We start from the raw sequence: 15036 nt of genomic DNA on the forward strand, positions 1-15036 counted from the left end.
GCTGGGTCATGTAACACTCGAAATGTGCTTATGATCCCATTGGCTGTTAAAAATATGCTCTTCAAAACCTCCGGAAATCTAAAAATGATTGAATCTAATTTTTAACAATGTAGAATAGTAACGATGACTTCATCATGATGACATAATAGATACATACTAAGAATAAAGCCTTAAGCCAGAGAAAAAATATTTTAGATTCTCATCCAGCCCGCCCGTCAAATAAAAAAAAATAAACATGCCATTCAACCCCATTATTCTTCTTCAAAATACGGATGAGTATCAAAACATATTTTCCTCTGGCCTTTTGCTGCAATCCACTGTAAGATATAAATTAACCTCATATGCAGTGAACCATTGGCTTACAGAGACATGCTTGGACACCTTGACACTATGTACAAGATGTACTAGCACTTTGAACACTTATTATTGTTTCAGTGTGCAATCTGTCGTTATCCAACTGTGTAATGTGTTGTTTTTTTATTTAATTCCACTTCAGAGAATTCAAACACTTGTGGCTTTTGATTGAATTAATACAGTCTATCATCTTCAGTTCCCGTCTCATAGTAATGTTGAACACTTCGACATTTTCTTAGGAGTTGGCCTTGCTCCTCTGTTAAACGCTGAAAGTTCCTGGCTGAAATGCAAGAGAGGATTTAAGCTGGACAAAAGATAAAGGTTAAATAACATGAATAAATCACCAAGCCAGGAATATCGTTACACTTTAAATCATATATATAACTACCAATGTTATGAGCAACAGAAGAGTTCGAAGATATGTGCAAACTGGTTTGAGGAAATTGGAACTAGAGCTTGAAACTCTAAATGATCATGTGAATGTTGGTCTCACCATTCCACAAGTGGATTAAAAAATCACAAAATCGTCAAAAATGTATAACATTTCATGATTGCAACATCATTTGTGAGATATAAAATATTTGCCTCATGTACACAACTTTAAGTTGTATACAAGCATTCAGAGGTAGAATTTTAACAAACAGCAACACACCAATTTTAGAAAGCTTTTTGCATACTTTAGGAGGTAAAAAAACTCATAGAGACTTGTCTTTAGAAAGCCTTTAAAACAAATATGATTGCATTTGAGCTGTGTTGTCTAAACAATGGTCAATCTCAGGATTAATACAATTATGGAAAACAAGTATCAAATTTGTCCAAGATTTTGTCAAGGAAAACATTATGACCAGATTTATCAAGACAGTGCCAAAATGGTCTCTTGAGTATAACCGGGCTTTTTTAAGTGACCTAACAAGTTAGTTTTTCGACAAAAGATGACCCAGTGCACACTGAGGTGCTTCATTTCAACACCCACATTTCATCAGTAACTGGAAGCATACTTTGTCTATATAACAGACAGCAACATTGCTGCAAATCTATTGGATCATAAATAAAACTCTTATTTTTAAGCGAACACTTTTAATGAGAAACAAGATAAGTCTACATCTGCAAGCAACATACAAACATGAATTTACCTTCAGGCAGCCCTTCAGCATGTTCAGAGATGACAGTGGATGGGGCAACTGTACCATTGTTCCCTGTAGCATCTGAAACACACAGTTAAGTTGAATGTTAACTGCTACAATATTATGAAAGCTTACTGGTATTCAGGTACAAAATTAACTCATGCAATTATTAACTTACTGGATACATAAATTATAAATGTTACAACAATTATTAGATCTAAATGTATTAATCAAGAAGTGTTGTCATTTTGGGCAACAATAAATCAAGGTGAACAAACATCTGCGGTTAAACTTCAACACACACAATTCATTACACACTTTTAGCATACATCATGAGGTACTAAAGTCAATGCTTGTCTAGGTGCAACAGGAAAAAGTATGTACCTATTTACAGATAAAATGCTCAATTAAGCCTGCAGTTTACCAAGATAAGCATGGTCCACTTCTGATCTTCTGTTGATGCACCAAGAGCATCTTGAGATGATTCTGAGATCTCTGTTGTTTCTGCAACTGTATAATCGTCTTAACAGCATCTGAAATGCATTGAAAGTGTTTCAAACTGCAACATTCTCGGTTCAGTCTATATTATATATCTGTGTTATAAAGGGTTGGGTTGAAGTCATGGGCAAACAGAACTGTAATAGCATTAAATAGTCATTCTAAAAAACTGGCGCCAGTTTTCTAGTAATTTTGGAAATCTCTCTCTATATATAAATATTGTTGAATAATGAACACCATATTTCCAAACAACATTATGATGCAGAATACCATAAAAAGTTAAATTACAAGTGCAGAGCTCCTGATAATTCTGTAGGGTTAATGGTACTGTTTGCTGACCATTTTGGACCAAGCATATTGTTCACTTGTGGTTGAAATAAGCACAAGCCTACAAGCGCCGCACTCGTAAAATACGTTCCGGGCTGGCTTAGATCCTGGGTTTTATACAGCAGGGCTTGTTTAAAATTGTATTGCCAAGCAGAAGTATAAGAATTTTGGTTTCCCCATTCAAAAGATAAGGTTTTAATGCAAAAAGTTATTTTACTCTACTGGTGTTTGGGTGTCAAAGATATTAAAATACAAGGAATAATAATGTGCATACTTTTTGTGTTGTTTGTTCTTTATTTTAACTTGTATTTAGGAGGGAAAATTCAAGAATGTATTTATGGCATTATACAATTAAAAAAAATCAGCTTTGTCAACTCCTGGTTGTGAAAGAAATGGGAAATATGAATTTTGTTGCTCCCGCTCCTTGCTTCAACTTTTCTTGGTCACAATCGAACAAATAAACAAATATTTGGTGTGGCCTAAAGTTCATACATTAAAGTACAGTGCATTTATTCCTGAAATTGTTTGAGCTCATAAATGCCTTACTTTTGCTTCTTCCTTCCTGCTTGAATGCAATATGTCTCTCGCAGAGAATATATCCTCCAAATAGTTTCCGCAGATGCCTCTCACTCTGATCAACCATATACTGTAGCTGCTCCTGGGTCAAATCTTGAACATTGCTGCAAAATAACATGTACAAAAATAGAAAAACATGTCCTGCAAACAATTGCTTAAGATTACTAAGTATGCTTACGGTACATAACATTGTTTTATATACCGGATAGGTAATGTTTAGCACAAGTCACCTATAGCTGATGTAGAAGTGTTTCACAACTCCATTGAAAGGTGTCTATTGTAGCCCTTTCCATTGGCGAAGCAGTCACCAATGTTTTTATTGTTTATAGTAGTACATGAAAGAAACTAACATTATTCATAATATGTGCACTGAACACATCCTTAATCAATAAAATGAAATGACAAAACAAGATTCCTTGAGAGCAAGGTTAATTATCTAGTCTATGTGCAGGTATCTCACTCAAACAGTTGTGGGTTCATTCTGTATCAGGGATACATGTAATGATGTATGTCTTTCTGACAAGCTTTTAAAACAGACACATTCAGGTTTGACCGGTCAAGAAAACAAGACCTTTCCGGTTACCTTATACATTTAATCTCGATCTTGAATTCCATTATTTTTTCTCCATGGTCATTTCACTTTTACAGAATCAACTTCATCATTCTCTTCAGATATTGCCTGGTTTTCATTCCCTTTGTTCATTATGAAATGATTATCAATGTTTCAACCAAGAAAATATGCTAATATTTTAACAAGAGGGCCATGATTGCCCAAAGAGTTGTGACTTTATTTGAAGATTTTTCACTCCCCCGCTGACCAGGCACCATGGTGATATTTTCTTTGAAAAACAGACATGCTAAAACTGATAGGATTGTATGTATACCAACATATGTCAGATGTCCTAAAATCAATTTTAAGTTACATACAAACATTCTGAGGTACAAGTTGAACACACAACAAGTGAGCAATACACAAATCTTGAGAAGCTTTTAGCATACTTTGTGAGGTAATCAAACCGCAGTATAGCTGATGGTATTTTAACATTTATAACATTTTGTAAGGAACACACACACACACAAACACACACATTCCGAGGTATATCTTAATAAGCATTGTGTCTACTTTATGAGGTACCTTTTGACAGAAAAAGTCTTTAAGTTATGAACATCAACAGACTGTGATCACCAGCGACAAATAATTACTCAAAGAAAGTTGGTTTCGTATTCAATTTACCTTGAGGCGGCCCTTCAGCATGTTCAGAGACAACTGTGTATGGTAAACTATCCCTCTGATTTCTACAGCATCTGAAACAAAAATTTAAGTTGAATATAAACTGTTACAAACTCATTAAAGCTTAAAACTTCACAAAAATATACTGGTATTCAGGTATAAACAAGAGCTGTCACAGTATGTGACGAATGCCCCCGAATGTGACATTGACCTACGAACAATGTCAGTACATGAAAAGTTGATCTTGCCTTTACGTGTCAAATACATATGGCAAGTTATTTTAAATTGCCTCTGAACATAAAAAATACCACCCATACTTGACAACCTACACTGTTATGTCCTTATATTCAGAATTCCCTTGTGAATAAACACTTGTGTATCTTTCACCTTAGAGGTAGGGACACGGGTCTTGCACACGACACGTCGTCTTCGTATGTGGAACACATGTAGCAAGTGATTTTAAAATCTGTCCATACAAGGGAAAGTTACAGCCCGGACACGACAACCTATACTCTATGTCCTTATATGCAGCACTACATTGTGAATAAACACTAAGTGTGACCTTGACCTTTGAGGTAGGGACACGGGTCTTGCACGCGACACGTCGTCTTGGTATGTGGAACACATGTGGCAAGTTATTTTAAAATCTGTCCATACAAGGGAAAGTTACAGCCCGGACACGACAACCTATACTCTATGTCCTTATATGCAGCACTACATTGTGAATAAACACTAAGTGTGACCTTGACCTTCGAGGTAGGGACACGGGTCTTGCAAGCGACACGTCGTCTTGGTATGTTGAACACATGTGGCAAGTTATTTTAAAATCTGTCCATACAAGAGAAAGTTACAGCCCAGACACGACAACCTATACTCTATGTCCTTATATGCAGCACTCCATTGTGAATAAACACTAAGTGTGACCTTGACCTTTGAGGTAGGGACACGGGTCTTGCACGTGACACGTTGTCTTGGTATGTTGAACACATGTGGCAAGTTATTTTAAAATCTGTCCATACAAGAGAAAGTTACAGCCCGAACACGACAACCTATACTCTATGTCCTTATATGCAGCACTCCATTGTGAATAAACACTAAGTGTGACCTTGACCTTTGAGGTAGGGACACGAGTCTTGCACGCCACACGTCGTCTTGGTATGTGGAACACATGTGGCAAGTTATTTTAAAATCTGTCCATACAAGGGAAAGTTACGGAGCCGGACGGACGGACAGACAGACTGACGGTGCAATTTAATATGCCCACCTTCGGGGGGGGGGGGGGCATAAAAATAACACATGCAATTATAAACTAACTAGATGCTTACATCAGTGTATGATCACTAAATAACAAACATACAATATCTGGATGTATAAATCAACAATTGTTTGTTGTTCTGAGAAATAATGTCCCTGAGGTGACACCAAATAAGTGACAAAATAACCCAGACTCTATGAATCTAATAATTTAAGAACAAGAATAAGTTTTACTAAATAAATCTTAAAAAACATTCTGAGGTTTAACTTCAACACACACATTTCATTACAAACTTTTAGTATACATCATGAGGTACTTTAAAGACTGTGCTGGTCTAGGTGCAACAGAAAAAAGAATGTACCTGTTTCAGTCATAAGCTCAATTAATGTCAGGATGGCTCAGAGGTAGAGTGTCCTCCTCACAACCAAGAGGTGAGCACTAGGTTTGATTCCCGCTCAGAAAATGTTCTAGTTTCCACTCATATGTACACTGTCTTAGTACTGAATTTGACTAAGGAAACCGACTGGAGTGTGTTTAAAATAACTTATTTTAAACACACTCCAGTCGGTTTCCTAACTCCTAGCTTATTATAAGCTGTTAGCTTTACACAATCAGGCTTAAATAAAGTAGTATAAACTAATGAGCACTCAAGTTTACCATGATAAGCATGTTCCAAGACTTCTGCTGATTCACCGAGGGCATCTTCAGATGTTTCTGTGACCTCTGTGGTATCTGCAGCTGTATGACCATCTTTAACAGCATCTGAAATGTATCAAAATTCTATACAACGCACACATCTGCCATGTCACAATGCTGTGAGATAGTAAAGTATTTGTCTTATGTTCACAAACATAGGTTTCAGGAGATGTAAGTTTAGTTTTAAGTTACCATACTGTGAGGTAATAAAACATAGAAATATGTCTTTTGAAAACTTTCAAATGAAGTATGATTGAATTACATCTGTATGGTTTAAACATTTGCCAATCTGATGATCAATTCAATTATGTTAAACAAGTATAAGAGTTGTCCAGGAATTTGTACAGGGAAGCAATCTCACCATGTTTAAGAAAGGTAAAAAAAATGGTTAAGACAGTATAAATAGGCTATTTCTTATGTGACCTAACAATTAAGTTTTCCGACACAAGATGACCCTATTCACACAGAGGTTCTTCATTTCAACACACACATTTCACCAATATTTTTACGCATACTTTGTCAAAATACATGTTAAAGAGTATAATAAGCCTGATTTTAATAGATGACAAGATATCTAACATTTGTAAGCAACACACACACACACACACATATTCCATGTTCATCTTTACAAGCATTATGTCTACTTTATGAGGTACCTCATCACAGAAAAATAGTCTTAAGTAATTAACATCAACAGATTGTGGTCACCAGCGAGAAATAACTATGTAAAGAAAGTTGGTTTTTGTATTCAATTTACCTTGAGGCGGCCCTTCAGCATGTTCAGAGACAACTGTGGATGGGGCAACTGTCCCACTGTTCCCTACAGCATCTGAAACACACAGTTGAGTTGATTGTATTCTATTACAAACTCATTAAAGCTAAAAGCTTCACACATATATACTGGTATTCAGGTACAAAAATAACACAAGCAATTATTAACTAACTAGATGCTTACATCGCCAAATTACGAACATACAAGATCTAGATGTATAAATCAACATGTGTTTGTCATTCCGAGAAACAATGTCCCCCAAGGTGACACCCAATGAGTGATTAAATAACCCAGACTGAATAAATCTGTTGATTTAGAACAATCATAAGTTTTACTGAATTAAGCTTAACAAACTTTCTGAGGTTTGACTCCAACACACACACACACACACACACACACACACACACAATTCATTACAAACTTTTAGCATACATCATGAGGTACTTTAAAGTCGATGCTTGTCTAGATGCAACAGAAACATGTATGTACCTGTTTCAGATCATAAACACAATTAATATAAGGATGGCTCAGAGTTATAGTGTCCGCCTCGCAGCCAAGAGGTGCTAGGTTTGATCCCCAGTGAGGAAAATGTTCTAGTTTCCTCTCATATTTACACTCAGTACTGGTGAGTTTGACCAAGGAAACCGACTGGAGTGTTAAAATAAGCTGTTAGCTTTTACACAATCAGGCTTAAATCAATTAGTATGAACTAAATAGCACTCAAGTTTACCATGATAAGCATGTTCCAAGACTTCTGCTGATTCACCGAGGGCATCTTCAGATGTTTCTGTGACCTCTGTAGTATCTGCAGCTGTATGACCATCTTTAACAGCATCTGAAATGTATCAAAATTCTATACCACACGCACATCTGCCATGTCACAATACCATGAGAAGTATTTGTCTTATGTTCAAAGACAGGGTTTCAGGAGTTGTAAGGTCATTTTACAATTTTAAGTTATATACAGTCATTTATCACACAGCAACACACCATTATTTAAAAACTTTTGGCATACTTTGTGAGGTAATAAAACATAGACAAGTGTGACCTGGATCTTTTACAAAGGGAAACAGGTCTTAAAGGCTGTCTTTATGTGGTTTACAGATGTGCAAAGTAATTTTAAAATCTGTCCAAACATCAAAAGGTTACAGCCTGAATATGACCACCTATACTCGATGTACGGTATGTATATTGAACAATCTATAATGATCAAACACAAAGTGTGACTTTGACCCTGGAGGTAAGAACACAAACCTTGCACGTAACACATGCCTAAAGTATACTAAACATGTGTGCCAAATAATTTCAAAATTTCCATACATGTGAAAGATACAATTCGGACATGAACAGATATACTCTATGTCATTAAACGCAGCATTCCATAGAAATCAAACCATAAGTGTGACCTTTGAGGTAGGGACACGGGTCCTGCAAGTGGAATGTCATCTTTGTATGCAAAACAGCAAGTTACTTTGAGAACTGTCTATACATGAAGAGGATACAGTCCGGGTTATATAGTGTAATTTTGACCTTGGATGTAAGGACATTGGCCTTGCACACAACATGGCGTCTTTGTATGCATAACACATTTGCAAAAGTATTTTAAAATCAGTCCATAGATGACTTCATAACAGTCCAAACACAACTGGGAGGGACAAAGGACACACGGATGATTTTAATTAGCCCAATTGGGATTCATAATCATTTATGAGATATCATAAAAGTATCTGTCTTCAGCACACAACCATGTATATCAAGCGCCATAAAATCATTTTACAATTTTAAATTATGACAAACCTTCTGAGGTGCAATTCTAACACACTTAGGATAAATGAGCTGGAGGTAATTTTACATAATGATGAACTGCAGTATAGATGATTGTGTGGTCTTGACAAAGGCCAATCACATAATGAATTAATTATGGAAAAAACTATTCATTTCAACAGTTTTAAGATTCCCACAAACGTTCTGATGAACAACTTTTAAACACAAAATTCTAACAAACATAAAAACAAGACACAGACTGAAAAAGTAAAAAAACTATTGAGATTTTTTTATTACTTTGTGGATTTTTACGGCAATAGTAGGACAGGGCTTTCCGTAATCTTGTTCAAATGGAGAACAAAATTATGAATATTCAAATGGTGGGGCGGAAAATTAAGTCATAAAACTTTTAGATGAAATTGGAAAATAAAATAATGTAAGGCAAATACAGTGTACATGAAATGAGTCAGAGAATATGACATTGCCAGGCTTTTATATATCATATGTCATGTGTAAATTCGAACTACGACAGAAAAAAATTGTCTCTCTGTATTTAATAATACAAAAAGAATTGTTTGCTTGAAATTTTTTAAGGCAATATGATTGTTTTTTATTAAACATTAAATCCCATGTACACGCTTCTTAGAAACAGTAAGTACCAATTGTTTTAATAATCAATATTTTTGAACGCTAAAAGACTTTTCATGTACACTGAATATGTAGTTCTCACTTTTGCATATTCAGAAAAACCATGCAAATAACACAAACAATTAACAAGGAAAATCTCGATATTACTGAATTGTTCACAAACCACAGGCTTGACATCATTTTTCTGCAAAATATGGTATACAAGTTTGTAAATGCAGAGACATTGATGTCAACATTATGATTCAACTTACTATCATAAAGTTGCCGATAGTTGTCTGGATTCAAGTTAAGTCCATTTGAATGAAATAGCTTTGATTGTGTGCACCTTGCTAATAAAACAATCTCATTTACAAGGAATTCAATGTTTGATTAAGTCATGTCTGTATCTACACCATAGGCTATGTAATAAATAATAACATACATTTCAATCAAGACAAAATAGTAGTATATCCGTAAGTTTTTATAGGTTTTAAAGGGAATAATTCATAAAAACAAGCAATGAAAGAAATAATTCAACACTTAACGGAACTAGAGGTTGAGGTTGTATGATGGTCTATTATTAAAATTTGTGACGTCATAAAGCTCACACCAAATTGGGGTATCAATAGGGGAAATCAATAATACAAATTTTACCCAAGTGAGAAGCAATACCCGTCAGACTTTATTTAACATCCAACAGAGTTTGAGTACAATGCATTCAGTATTTTGACTTCAATTAAAAAGAAGAGAAAATTAAAACATTTTATTTACCTTTCGCTTTCTCCAAGGTACATCAGCAACACCATAATCGTACCTCAATTCAGTGTCTTTGCTGATCATTTCAGTTGTATACAGACAGAGTCTTGGTTGATGTCTGTCATCAACAACTTTAACCATTTTGCAATTAGGCTTTGTGTATCGGTCCAAGTCGTTGACCATGCATGCCAGACACGTGTCTTTTGAGGCATCGATGCTATTAAAACAATTGAAACATAACATTACTACAAAGAAAGGAAATGTATTATGACAAATGTCCCTATGTGTTTAATGTCCCTATGTGTTTAATGTTCCTATGTGTTTTTTTTCACCACTTTGGGTGTCATTAGATTTTTTTTTATTTTGTGAACAACAACGCTTCAGTTTAAAATATTGAAACCAAGAAAACTATTGACTTTGATAATGTTTTTTTGTTTGGAGAATGCACCCGACATTGCTTAATATTTTTTTCTTAATATAAACCACACATATTTTCCACTCATAGGGAAAATGTATGTTTTTTGCACTGGGAATAGCGCTGAATTTTAACCCAAAATTACCGCCCAGACACGACAAGATATTATGTCAATGCATAGTTTTACAAAATAAAACTTAACTGTAACCATGTAATCTGAGAGAGAGTTTTGGTACGACCACAAGGCCATCACACTATCCAGACTTTATCAATGGACAAAAAGACAAGCTAAAAAAGTAGTGTATAAAAGAAAATAAATAGCAATTTATTACTACAAAAATTATAGCTTACACAAAAACTATATATACATACCAGTATTCCTTGTTGTTATGTCTGAAATGGTATTTGAACATTTCATCACCATCAGACTGCTGTTTACATAGTTCTCCTCTGTACTCGAGAATAAACTGCCCCTTCAAGAGCTCTTGCCTAGCAAACACTCCATTACCTGGAACCAGTAAATAGTGTTTTAGCCAGAAATTAAAAAGGGCAGGGTGGGCCAAAAACATGGTGCTTTCTTAAATGGGAAAACAATGCATTGTATTGATATCAAAGTACATGCATGTTCATGCACACATTGTAGTAATATCCCGACCGATTGCTCTTAATTCTTCTTTCTTGTTCATTTTCACTTCAGACACTTTCTTTACCATCTCGGGTTGTTATCACCAGGGCTCTCACAAGGCTGAATTTTTGGGGAGAAGTCACTTCTCCCACCAGTCAAATTAGGGAACAGTGGGGGGACTTTAAGGAGAAGAGATACTTATCGTAAAACCTGAGATAAATATTGTGCCATGCCACCAAATTTTAAATTCACATTTACTTTGATTGCTTTTTCTAGATGGAATGTTAAAAAAGTGTTCTTTTTTGGCCTATCAAAAGTGTACTTGTCTAGAGTCTCCTTTTTGCAATGTATAGTTTACCTCCAAAAAAAATACAAAGACAAAAAAAATTGACAGCAAAAACAAAACAAATAAAGGGCAATATTTATATATCCAGTAGTTTTTAAGTTATACTCCAAACAAGGTAAATTGCAACGGACCGACCGACAAACCGACCACAGGGTGACTCCAATATACCCCCTTCAAACTTCGTTTGTCGGGGGTATAAAAATGCGAGTGAAAACTCTTGAACAAAAAAAACTTTAAATTTGTTTACTTTCCATTTCTTGTAAACACACAAAATGATGACGTATACACAACTCACACGTTGTAGACTATTATTTCGTGCTCAGATACTAGACGGCAGTATTTGACTTATATCAATTTTGAGGCACAGTCCATCATCATGACAAGCAATAATATTTTTAAAGTTTTTTATGCATTGATATTTAATATCTACGAAGGCCGATGGTGATGATCAAACTAATCCGACATAGCAGCCAAAATTAACAAACTGTCCAAAGAAACTGTTACTCAATGGGAGACGAAACTCCATCTAGAATTAGACTTCAATACAGACAATGATGAGAACATCGGCAAGATATTTTGTGCAGACTGCATATCAGACCTACTCAAAACATTTTTTGTTTTTACAAACCTTATGCTTTGATTATGACACAGAAAACATTGTTGTTGTTTTTAAGTACATACATTTTTCTAACAAACACAAAGGGGTGAGCAGTATTTTTTTCTAAATTCAATTCCCTGACTAAGTCCACAAATATGCTGCTAATGTATCACGACAAAATCATACCTATGTATTGATCGATATACTGCATATAGCACAAATTCAGCTCAATTTCAGCCGTGTTTGTCTGAAGGTAGTTTTGGTTGGCTTTTTTTCTGCAAGGGCGTTGATTCTGGCCAAAAACATCTGCAATTGCTATAAAATGAGGCTGGAACAATGACAACATATCAACAACAGTCTGATGTAAACAGCCACTATTCAATCCACTTACTTCTCGCGCCAGTTAATGACATAACCATCTGGGTTTACACAAATGACATGCTTAATCAATGCTGTGTATCAAAGTGTTTCATCTAGGCTTTTTAGCATAGCTTCCAATACTGCCCTGTGTGATTGGTGCTTTATGAGCAGACAATGTGTTTGCATAATTAGACCCAAGCTTATCTCATTATCAAATAAGTAAGTCATAATGAATCAATGTAGTCTAAATAATTTCGTGAATCTACTTTTCCCATAAACATATTAACTAGATGTTGTCAAAACAGCATGCATTTAAAAAAAACGGGCAAAAGTTACTAATGAAGGTTTTCTGAAGTCAGTCTGTGCAATAGCATTTTTAACCAAAGGCCACTTAAACAAAATCCATATATCATAAGGCCTGAAAGTTCCAAAAGAAATGAGGAGTACATGGATGTGTACTGAGTCCTATCTCGATCTGCTATTACTGTGGCAGTCATTGAAATTAGACTTTCGGATGAACAGGCCCGAATTCTTATACTATTGCATGGAATCATGTTTTTGAACAAGTCCTGCTATATAAAATTCAGAATTTGAGCAAGCCTGGAAGACATTTTACCAGTGCAGGGCTTGCGGGCTTGTGCTAATTTCGACCACTGCTGTGGAAAATATGAAAAAGAAACACATGCTCTCATTTTTCCGATATTTCGACATCTTCTGAAATGGATGGGTCTTTTTACAATCAATAATAGGATCGTTTTTTTTGAAAATAAACAATTGTGTTACAGCCATTTAAATTTCAAAGATTAACAGAAAGACAAATTTGAAAACATGGTTTGGCAGCCTTTTAACATCTTACTTTTGCTTTCACATTACGATAAAGATCGGTGAAAGCTTATAGTTTCCATTTAACTGTATTAGTATTATGCAATAATATACTTATATTCTATATTTCACATCTGAATTCATCCTTTTTAAAAGGAAAGGCAATAAATTTAATCAGATCAGTTATGCAATAGAACTTTAATAAATCGTACTCCAACAATGACTGTAAAAATGACTTCTGACTTAAACAACATGCACATGTTGCCGCACATTTAAGACCATGATTTAGGAAATAAATTTATATTAATTTTTGTTTTACTCAAATCTGGGGCATTTATTCTGTTGATGTTTGTGTTGTCAATGTATATATATACAAATCATACTGCATCGATTGTGGCTGCACATGCAGATTCTTGCCTAGTCTAAAATAATAGACATGTTATATGGGATTCTTCCGATCCATAACTTGTATACGGGTTTGTGCAAAAACAGGGGGGGGTTTGAAAAATATTGAAATTGTATTTAGAGAAGCATTTTAGGTTTGAAATAGATAATAAAGGTTTATATTCATATTTTACTGTGCAAGTGCAAAGATATTTTGCACAAAACAAGCATAAGATGCATTAAAACAAAGGATTTACCTTTTCAACAAAACGAAACTTGACCGACACAGACAACAATTGTACCAAGCTGAAAACTTGACCATCTTCGGCAAGCTTCGAGAAAGACCTCTTATATACAATCGTTACAACTCGGCCATGGCTGAAGTGTTCCAATTGTTGTTAAACTGTGAACCGCAGTCTTGCAGGTGTCATTCATGTATTGTATATTGTTATGTTTTGACAGTATGAAATGAAGAAACATGCATCAAACTCATAATAATTTGTTGGATATTTGTTTTTTTTGTGTACGGAACTATTATTTAAGTAACATTATCTGGTAATATTTCTTGTTTTTAAGATATTTTATAGATGCAATCGGAATAACTACCCACATTCGATACAAAATAACTTGTACGTGAATGATTTGCCATATCAAAAATCGTAAAATATATCTGTCAATGTATAATTATAGTGGTCAATATAAGCACAAGCCCTGAAGCCCTGCACTGGTAAAATGTCTTTCGGGCTTGCTCAAATTCTGAATTTTAAATAGCAGTGCTTGTTAAAAAATTTGATGCCAAGCAAAACTGTAAGAATTCAAAAGTATAATTTTCACGACTGCTAATTCTTGCCTACTGGTAAACCACAAAATGTCAGTTCTTGTGTTCTAACTGCATGATCAGGCACCTCGCATCTGTTGCATGTTTTCGATATTGAGAGAGCCAGTTTTTACACACTATTATCTCCTTTAACCACCACATAAGCACGTACAAAACACCGTTAAAAACCTTACTATAAAGTGTATATATATACTATATATCATTATATAGTACAGGTATGTGCCATGTGTAGTCATTCTAAAATGACTAATGCCATGTGCTGTGGTACGAAACAGTCTTAAAACAATGGTACAGAACGATGTTGAAGTGTTCTCCGACATCCATTACTTTCCATAAAAAGGTATTACAATAGAATTGATACGTACACACTTCAAAATCCAACCAATTTGCAAAAATCCTACAGCAGACAAACTGTCCGCCATCATTAGAATCGATAATACACAACTTACCTCGGCAAGCCGCCATGTTGTTCCCACACCACGTGAGGTGTCGATGGTAGTGCGCATGCCCAATGCGCGAATTTAACAAGTGCCCGCGGGGGCGGACTAGGCATGCGCAGCGAAACGGAGAGCCAATGCGCATGCCCGACTTTAAAAATTTTCCGCGCCCTGTTTTCGTATGTCAATGTGTGCAAGCACACTCAAACACACGACACACTATACAACGTT

General features: G+C 35.2%; 1 protein-coding gene and 1 long non-coding RNA gene across 2 annotated transcripts; both read right to left on the reverse strand.

Moving 5' to 3' along the window:
• Nucleotides 1-261: 261 nt before the first annotated feature.
• Nucleotides 262-1961, reverse strand: LOC128242106 (uncharacterized). Its single transcript, XR_008262541.1, has 3 exons — nt 1903-1961; nt 1488-1559; nt 262-634 (listed from the first exon to the last, which is right to left on the reverse strand). It is a non-coding gene; the product is annotated as an uncharacterized LOC128242106 (long non-coding RNA).
• Nucleotides 1962-2928: 967 nt separating this feature from the next.
• On the reverse strand, nt 2929-14856 carry LOC128245101 (histone-lysine N-methyltransferase set-1-like). The gene is made up of 9 exons (XM_052963319.1): nt 14818-14856; nt 12151-12270; nt 10768-10903; nt 9996-10197; nt 7564-7668; nt 6819-6890; nt 6023-6127; nt 4114-4184; nt 2929-2983 (listed from the first exon to the last, which is right to left on the reverse strand). Exons 1-6 carry the CDS (start codon nt 14831-14833, stop codon nt 6882-6884), a joined length of 588 nt encoding a protein of 195 aa, XP_052819279.1. The 5' UTR covers nt 14834-14856; the 3' UTR covers nt 2929-2983; nt 4114-4184; nt 6023-6127; nt 6819-6881.
• Nucleotides 14857-15036: the final 180 nt, after the last annotated feature.

The sequence above is a fragment of the Mya arenaria genome, chromosome 8 (assembly GCF_026914265.1).
Source record: "Mya arenaria isolate MELC-2E11 chromosome 8, ASM2691426v1".
Lineage (NCBI taxonomy): Eukaryota > Metazoa > Mollusca > Bivalvia > Myida > Myidae > Mya > Mya arenaria.

Excerpts from the sequence above, each read along its gene's own strand:
- LOC128245101 (XM_052963319.1), bottom strand. Across the intron at positions 10,904-12,150 it reads GTATATCGATCAATACATAG|GTAATGGAGTGTTTGCTAGG; the intron begins GTATGATTTTGT and ends TACTGGTTCCAG. Across the intron at positions 10,198-10,767 it reads CATAACAACAAGGAATACTG|CATCGATGCCTCAAAAGACA; the intron begins GTATGTATATAT and ends TTGTTTTAATAG.